The sequence below is a fragment of the Cajanus cajan genome, chromosome 3 (assembly GCF_000230855.2).
Source record: "Cajanus cajan strain Asha chromosome 3, NIPB_CcT2T_4, whole genome shotgun sequence".
NCBI lineage: Eukaryota > Viridiplantae > Streptophyta > Magnoliopsida > Fabales > Fabaceae > Cajanus > Cajanus cajan.
In genome coordinates this window covers 18279569-18288331 of record NC_138519.1, presented here as the reverse complement: position 1 = coordinate 18288331, position 8763 = coordinate 18279569, and the positions used below count along the sequence as shown (strand labels likewise).

General features: G+C 39.5%; 1 protein-coding gene across 1 annotated transcript; it reads right to left on the bottom strand.

Annotated features, from left to right (window-relative positions):
- Positions 1–6492: 6492 nt before the first annotated feature.
- Positions 6493–7750, bottom strand: LOC145956123 (protein FAR1-RELATED SEQUENCE 7-like). The gene is made up of 3 exons (XM_083071683.1): positions 7597–7750; positions 6677–7500; positions 6493–6582 (listed from the first exon to the last, which is right to left on the bottom strand). Exons 1-3 carry the CDS (start codon positions 7748–7750, stop codon positions 6493–6495), a joined length of 1068 nt encoding a protein of 355 aa, XP_082927809.1.
- Between the last annotated feature and the right edge of the window lie 1013 nt (positions 7751–8763).

Here is an 8763-nt window from a genome sequence, read left to right as displayed (position 1 = left end):
CAGATGCTCTCTCTTTGAGTTGAGCGATGCCTTATGTTTGGCTGACGTCCTTTGACGTTGGTGGAGTATCCCGGTTGTCCTTATTCGGGTGACTCTTTTTGATTTTCTGATTTTTACTGCCTCTGTGTAGGCTGTTATCCGCTGGGGATTCTGGATGTTGATTTTGTCTCCACAGTCCACGATGCTGCTTCGACGATTATTTTTGATTTTTATGCCACTGAGGGCTGGATAACGCAGGGATCCGTCTAGGGGATGTGCAGTTACTCATAGGTTCTTGTGTCCCAACTTTCCATTGAGTAGTTGGCGCCCATTGAGGAATTTCTGTTTCCTTGGGGTGTAGACACGAAGATGCTCTTTCTGAGATGAGCAGTGCCTTATGATTGGCTGACATCCTTTGGACGTTGGTGGAGTATCCCGGTTATCCTTATTCGGGTATCTCTTTTGGGTTTTCTGATTTTTGTCGCCTCTGTGTAGGCTATTGTCCGCTGGGGGATTTTGTCATTCATTTTGATTAGCCTCTTCTGTTAGGCGTATCATCTTGACGCTTGATGTTTGGCTAAGAGCCAGATTCCACTTGGGGAATTATTATTGATCTTTTCGATTTTCTCTTTTTGAAGAAGTGCCTCTAAGTAGGCGAATTATCTTGATGTTCAGTGTTTGGCTGAGTGCCGGATTCCTCTTGGGGAATGGTTATTGATCTTTTTGTGATTTTTCTTGAAGGGGTGCCTCTGAGTAGGCGACTGGGGATTTAGGGATCTTATGTATCCCAGAGTATTATTAGGAAGCCTATACAGGCTTAGCCTCGCTCAGCGCTTTGAGTCGGAGAGCTATCTTCCACTGAGGAAGTGTTAAGTCCTTTGACTTGTATATACTGTTTGGATGATCGCACTTCCATTGGGGATTGCGATGATCTTGCTTTGATAGCTCTCGCTGGGAAATTTGGCCCGTGAGCTTGAGTTGAGGTTTCTCTGGGGAGTATTATTTCTGCGAGCCTCTCCAGGCTCAGTTATTCTGCATACTGTGGAGGATGTGGAGTATTATTTTGGTAAGCCTCTCCAGGCTTAGTTATTCGGTTCAAACTGTTTGTTGGATTTTCTATATCCTTGCCTTTTTTCATTTTCGGCTTTTTCTGTATTTTGCCTTTTCTTCTGATTTGGCTTTTTCTGTATTTTGCCTTTTTTATGTTTTTGGCTTTTGCTGTACAGAAATTAAAAGTGCTAAAGAAATTAAATTCAGTTATTATGAGAGAGTATTATTTCGGCGAGCCTCTCCAGGCTCAGTTATTTTGTAGGAGTATTATTTCGGCAAGCCTCTCCAGGCTCAATTATTCTGAAGGAGTATTATTTCGACAAGCCTCTCCAGGCTCAATTATTCTGTATGACGAGGGAGTATTATTTCGGCGAGCCTCTCCAGGCTCAGTTATTCTGTATGACGCTGTTGATTTTCTGAATCTTTGCATTTTGTTTGCTGCTGTCATACACAAGCAATTTTTCTATTTTTTCTATTTTATGCAATTGCCTCATGATGAGGTCTTTGAATGTGCAATTAATTGTGCGCGATGCACAAAATGCAAGTTTAATTTATTTTATTTTTTGGAAAAAATGAATGGCTTCCCCTATCCTCTTCTTCTTGGAGGAATTTTGTCATTGGTGTGAGGGAGGATTTCTGTTATTGCCAATACGGCCGTTTATTCATTTCAGTATGCCCGTATTGAATTGAAAATTTGTTCATAACCCTAATTTTGGTACGGGCATACTGAACACGATACGGGCGTATTGTTTTTCTGAAGTTTATATATTTTGTTTTTTCAATAAACAGAGAATAAGTGATCTTCCAGTACACCTATCATCTGTATGCATGTATGCAGTATGATGCACCTAATTCTATTTGATTCTTTTTTCAAAAGAATTAACCGATGCGTTTTTGTGTTTGGATTTTGCCATTCCTCCAGACGGACTGTGCTCTGCCGATTTCTGTTACCGAGGAATGATGCATATTTGATTTTGGTGTCATCAACCAAATGATTCTTCCCTTTCTTTAGAAGATGTGTCAACCCTCCTATTGACCACTATATCTCCATGTTTCCACTAGATTATTCAAAAATCGTTGGGACAAGAGAGAAAAGAAGGAAAGGATATATATTTTCAAAAGTTTGTGTTTTAGAGGGGATTATTTTATTTTTGAAAAATGGATTTTGTAAGAATGGCTGGCCATTGGTAGGCTTATTGTGTTTAGGCTTGTTTGATTAAACACTTATGAAGTTAAGCACATCTTTGTTATTAATGATTGTGCTTTGACAACTTGGATAGCTTTTCTTGAGCCCCTTGTTGAATTCATTTGATGGTACCATCATGGATTTATTTTGTTTTTCTGTTTGTCCTTATTTTTGCCTAAAACCCCCTTTTGTGGCGTTTTAGCGGACCTTTGTTTTTTGTTCATTTTTGTAACCCTAATTTTTGCCTAGGTCACCCTTTTGTGGGATTCCTAGCGGGTCTTTTGCTCTTATTTTTGCGCAGTCCCCTTTTTGGGTTTCCTGCCGAGCTTATTATCTTTAGGATTTCTTTTATCCATGATGGCACTTATTGATGCCAAGAAAAGGTGCTCCAAGCTGTCATGCACACTTCCACATAAAAATGATGCGGGTTTATTGATTATTAAGACGATTTTAACCTCACTTATGTTTATTCAAACAGGGTTAAATGACGTGGTTTAGAATTTTATTGCAAGCAAGAAAAGAAGCAATAAAGAATTAATGAAGAATGATTTTATTATAATCATGATGGAAACATGTGCCCTATCGAGGCTCGGGGGTCGGGCTGTCCCCGAGGAGTGATCTCTAATAGTCACTGAATTTACACATCCCTATTAGAAGGAAAAGGACACTTGATGACGACAGCTGGCCTTGACGTTTGTGAACCAGCCTTCCTAAAGATCTGGCTTAAAGAACGTCGAGAAGGATCTTGATTCCTCTTCGTTCTTTGATCTTTAATAGGGTTGTATCCTAACCCTTGTTTCCCCGGATTGTCCTTGATAATGGGTAGCTCCGGGATTCCTTGGGAGTACTTGCCTAATCCTTGTCCTGGCAAGTATCCGTTCTTTGTGAGCATATGAGCTACCTTCTTCATTTCTCGGGGAAACGTTTCAACATTGGCAATCTCCAATGCTTGGAAGGCGGTTTCTAGAGCTTCCTCCACTGCATCCACATAAGGTATGGTGGATGGCTTGCTGATGAGTATGTCGTCTTCAGCTTGTACAGTCACCAGCTTGTCACCCACAATGAATTTGACTTTCTGGTGAAGCGTAGAAGGAATAGCTTTTGCATCATGAATCCAAGGTCGGCCGAGGAGACAGCTGTATGTTGGAGTAATGTCCATCACTTGGAATTCGACATTTAAAGATAGTGGGTCCAATTTGGATTGGAAGATTGATCTCTCCCACCACTTCTCTTTTAGAACCATCGAAGGCTCGAACGATCATGTTGCTCGGGCGCATTTGGACTCCCTTGATTGCCAATTGCTTGAGCGTTCTTTTTGGCATCACATTCAAGGAAGATCCATTATCCACCAAGACTTTTGCGATGTGATACTCCTTGCACTTTACAGAGATGTGCAAGGGTTTGTTATGATTTGATCCCTCGGCGGGGATTTCTTCATCGGTGAAGGTGAGGTGATCATTAGCCTTGATGTGACTAACAATCCCCTCAAACTTGTCTTGGGAGATTTTGTGCGACACATATGCCTCGTTCAATACTTTCAACAGAGCTTGCCGATGCGGTTCGGAGCTTAGGATCAACGACAACAGCGTAATCTTTGCTGGCATCTTATGAAGTTGATCCACGATGGAGTACTCGCTCTGTCTCCTCCTCGGATTCTCTTTCCTCGGTTTTATCTTTTTCTTTTTCTTTATTCTTGGGAGCTTTGTTATGAAGATCATCGGGAGTGTAGATCCTACCACTCCTAGTCATGCCCCCAAGTCCAGCGGTGTTTGGAGATATCGCTGTCGGCAGAAGAGTGGATGTCGTATATCCACGGCACAACCTTATTTGATTTGTAAGGGAAAGGCCTTGGAACTGTGATCCTTAATGGTGTCGGACCTTCCCCTTTATTCGTCTTGATTACCAACAACGGAGTTGATGTGCGCTTGCTTGGCGCGGTTGTTGGCTTACACTTAATAACGAACGGCGTGCGATCCATTCTTTGAACATACGCATCGATTAATCCTTTCTTTTTATTAATGTTTATTAATGGATTACTAGGAGAGATGTATGAATGACTCCTAGATCTCTCCATGATCTATATGCATGATATGAGATGATGAGGTTGAATATGCATGCATAGTGTTTATTCAACTAAGCATTATCATGTTTTTAGGATGTTCCTAAGATGATGCATGATATTGCTTGGTTTGGATAAATACATATTTTTCTTTTGGATATTTTGTATCTTTTTGTATTTTTGGGTGAAAAGGGAAACTACCTATATGAATGTGATGAAGGTAGATGTTAACACCATGTACTTAGAAGATCCTTATTCCTATTTATTATTATTTTTTTTATTTAAAAAAAGAATGTTGTATGTTTAAAAGGTGCAATGTATGCTCATACAATGTCACATAAAAATGCACACACAATTCGCTCATCCACGAACAGTCACGAGCGAATCACGAGGTAGGGGTCTCCTGCAGAAAAGTGCATATTCAAGGAGGATCTAATTGTTCTCACTTGGTCAAAGGCCCCCAAGGTGCCCCCATTATAGGGACCCAATTCCTCTCGTCGTAAGTCGATGGAAAGCTCCAACGTACTGTCGGACTCAAGTTCATGGTTATCACCTTGAGTGATGTTTTTCCGACAACGGTCTCGTAGGCTCCTATAGACCCATTCAACCGGCCGTACTAACATCCACTCCCTATGGTTAATCACTCATGCCCCCGGGTATAGAGGGAACTGTTGTGTGCAAAGGTTTGTGTACAGTTTGTATTTCAAACAATTGCGGAATTTAAACATACAACAGTTATTTAAAGCCACAAAATAAATCATATTATCATACAATCAAGGGGTAATGAAGTAATTTTTAACTATTATTTGTTAAAAACAATCTGTCACTAAATGGGACTGACTCTCGAAGCTTCCCCAGCGGAGTCGCCATCTGTCGCCACCGGCCCGAAACGGGCTTTCGGCATTCGCGAAGGATGGTTGGACTCGTTTAATTGTTTAAAAATATGGATTGCTAGAATGACGTATTCTCAAACTGAGACCTTGTCAAACGAGCAATTTTATTAAATGATTCACCAATCCATATTAATCCCAAGCGGGACCCTCCATGGATTAGTGGTTTTCGCAAAAGGAGGGGTTCGTGGAGTCGCCACCAATGTTTTACTCAAAACATTGGAAAAAGGGATAAGGCAATTGATTTTATAAATCAACTTTGGCCATTACAACCAGAGTTGGGTAAGGGAGTCGGTTACGCGTGGGGAAGGTGTTAGCACCCCACAGCGCCCCTTTCGGGTTCCCTATGACAGATTATTTTCAAAAATAACAGCGTAAAATTACTAAATTACCCCTATTTATTCTAAGCAATTATAAATTAACTATCTACATGATGACAGTTTAAATATGCACACAGAAAGCAGTAAAAGGAAGGATTTAAGAAGAAACCTCTTGAAGCATGCTTTTATATATTGAGTAAAACTGGGAAGCTTTTTGGCGTTCCCTCGCTCTACAAGCTCGCTCGCTCCTTCTAAAAACTTTTAACTATGGAAATCCGGAGGATTTCCCTTCGACTAGGTTCGATCCTCAAGCAAAATGGCTCGGGGCTCAAGAACTTTGTCGGATCAACTCTCCGAGTGATTTCTAGGGCAGAACACTGCTCAAAAACCCCAGAATACTCAAGGAGAGGGTTGAAACTATCTGAAAAAGTGTGGAATGACGTCCAATTGACGTCATATTTATAGGGAATAGGCGCAATACGGCCTACAGAAGCAATACGGCCGTATTGAAATTTTTGAACTTCAATACGGTCGTATTGAGTTCAATACGGCCGTATTGAAATTCAGAAATTTCAATGCGCCCGTATTGAGTTCACTGCGGCTGTATTGAAGCTTCAATACGGCCGTATTGGTTTCAGTACGGCCGTATTGAAGTTTCAGAAACCTCAATACGCCGTATTGAGTTCACTGCGGCCGTATTGAAGCTTCAATACGGCCGTATTAAGTTCAGTACGGCCGTATTGGGCTTCATTCCCTCCACTTCCTTATTTTGAGCTATTCTAAGACCTCTAGACCTACAGAGAACCCTCCTAGGGCCTTCCAGGAGTCCTTCTGGCTGATCTTCCTTCAGTCTTCGAGAGTCTTCAAGCTTTATTTCCGACCCGGACAATTTTAGGGGTCTACATGCTTGTTGCAACAACTGCTAGATTTCCCTTTCCCTTTCTATAGCCAAACAATGTTACTTACAACCACAGATAAAAATAATGGAATTTGAAATAAAAATAAAACTTAATCTACTTTGTCAACATGGCTTCTAAGCTTAGTTGAAATTACATGGTCTTGACCCTTGCTTACACTTGATGTCATTATTTTTGCATCCTACAAAATCAAAAAAATTCATCTCATTTCTTACAAAAATGAAACAAATACTCAATTAAAATAAAATTATAATTATTGTTAACAAGAAGCTTACACTATCAACTACAATGTTGGTTTTAGGAGATTCCAATTGAGATAACTTATCATCATTCATACTCTTATCATTTGTACCAACACGCATTGGACATGTCTTAACATTGTGTTTTGTGCTGGTATAATTTGAACAATGTCTTGACCTCTTCATACCAATCTTACTCTTCTTTGGAGCACCTTTAGTCTTAACCATATTAGTATCACAAAAGTGCTTTCTTGATGGATCTGGTGTGTCAAAAAATTCCTCTAATTTCTCATACTTATCAATGAGCTTCAATATGTCATTCATTACCTTATTATATATTCCTTTCTTTTTTGAAGCTATTTTGCAAAACCTTGTACAAGCACCACAATATGCCCCAAACCGAGCAAGCTCCATCACATCAAAATCTACTCCCTTGGATAAATCTGATGACACAAAATCAATCTTAGCCTTTTTAGTCCATTGTGTCAAAATGAGACTTTCTAGAACATGTTCCTCTTTCATGGCACATAAAATATGAGAACAAGGAATACCACGTGACCCGAAACGTCTATATTCACAATAAAATATTGACCTTGAAGTATCATAAACAACTTTCGTTTCAACATTATGATCACAATACTTAGACAACTTCAAAATCAATTGGTCCCCATTTACGACTCTCCCAGTAACAATTAACGTACTAACCAATACCATATGCTCTTTAACTTCTATAAAAATCTCTGCAGTGTAGATTTTTTCAGTAGCCTTCTCAATCTCATGAAGAGACGTTGTCAACACAGGATCTGAATATAGAGACTTAAAGTCAGCCACCAATTCATTATTTCTATATTCTCTCAAAGCTTGTTCAAAATTATGTATAAATTAAAAAATGTTGCATTTTTTCCTAACATATGTCTTCATGATTGAATTAATAGCTTCACACTAAGAAGTAGTACATATACGACCAAAAAATATATCATGCAAGTAAGTAGTGGCCCATGATGATCTATTCTCATACATTTTGGAAACCCATTTGATCCCCACAAGTCCATGCTTCTCAACCATCATCCAAAAATCTTTAAATTCCTCCAGAGTGAAATCTGAATACATTGCTTTCTTGAAATCCATCAAGAAAGGAGAACTCTTTGTTAAGTCAGACGAAGGCGATAGAACTTCCCAGCAAGGTTTTGAATGAGACGAATATAATACTTATTGTTATTACTAACAAGTGTGTTAGTGTTTCAGATATAAGTACAGGTAAACTGAAGAATGGAAAACATACATCCACACCAGAATCAAAGAGATATGAGTCAAGCATCAAGGCTGAGCAAAGGAAGGAAATGCATCAGACGAAGACACCTACAGAAAGGAGTAAAGAATAGGACACGAGTAATCAAGATGAAGGTCAAAAGCTGACAAGATATTAGACAAGAAGAGAAAACAATCTAGCAGACAAGTCCAGCACAAGAAGGGAGAAAATGGAGATTCAGACGATACAAGACCATGGACGATAAACAAATCCTGACTAGAGTAACCTAGACTGAGTCAAATACCTACAACTAGCTACAACAGCTAAATAGACGAAGACTCAGATACACAGACGAAGGATCAGACGAAGGTTAAGAAAGCTAGAATGCGTCTGAAGACACAACAAGACAAGTCATCTAACATCTACACTCTCAGAAGAATACAAGAAGTCATCAAGTATGAAAAGGGAGATAAGACAAATGGACAAGCGTTTATGCGTAAATCAAAACAAAGTGTGTCAGAGCGAGTACACCTACCAGCCAGGAAAAGACAACACCTTTGCAGCAACAGTACTAAGAAAGTACAAGAAATCTCGAGAAGTGCAGATCCAACAAGCAAACATTAAATGCTAAGTCAAAAGCATTAAATGTCACATTTCATGAAGACTGTACAAACCAGATGAAAGAATCAGATGATAAGCAATCAAGCATAAGGACGAAGTCTGTCATTACTAAAATGAGACATCAAGGTATCAGACGAAACCTATGAGGAATAGTTAAGGGAAGACACGAACCAGTAAAGTCAAGACAGATGAACGAAACAACATAAGAAACCAAGTGTCAAGAGATGAATAACTGGAACACAAACATGTACCA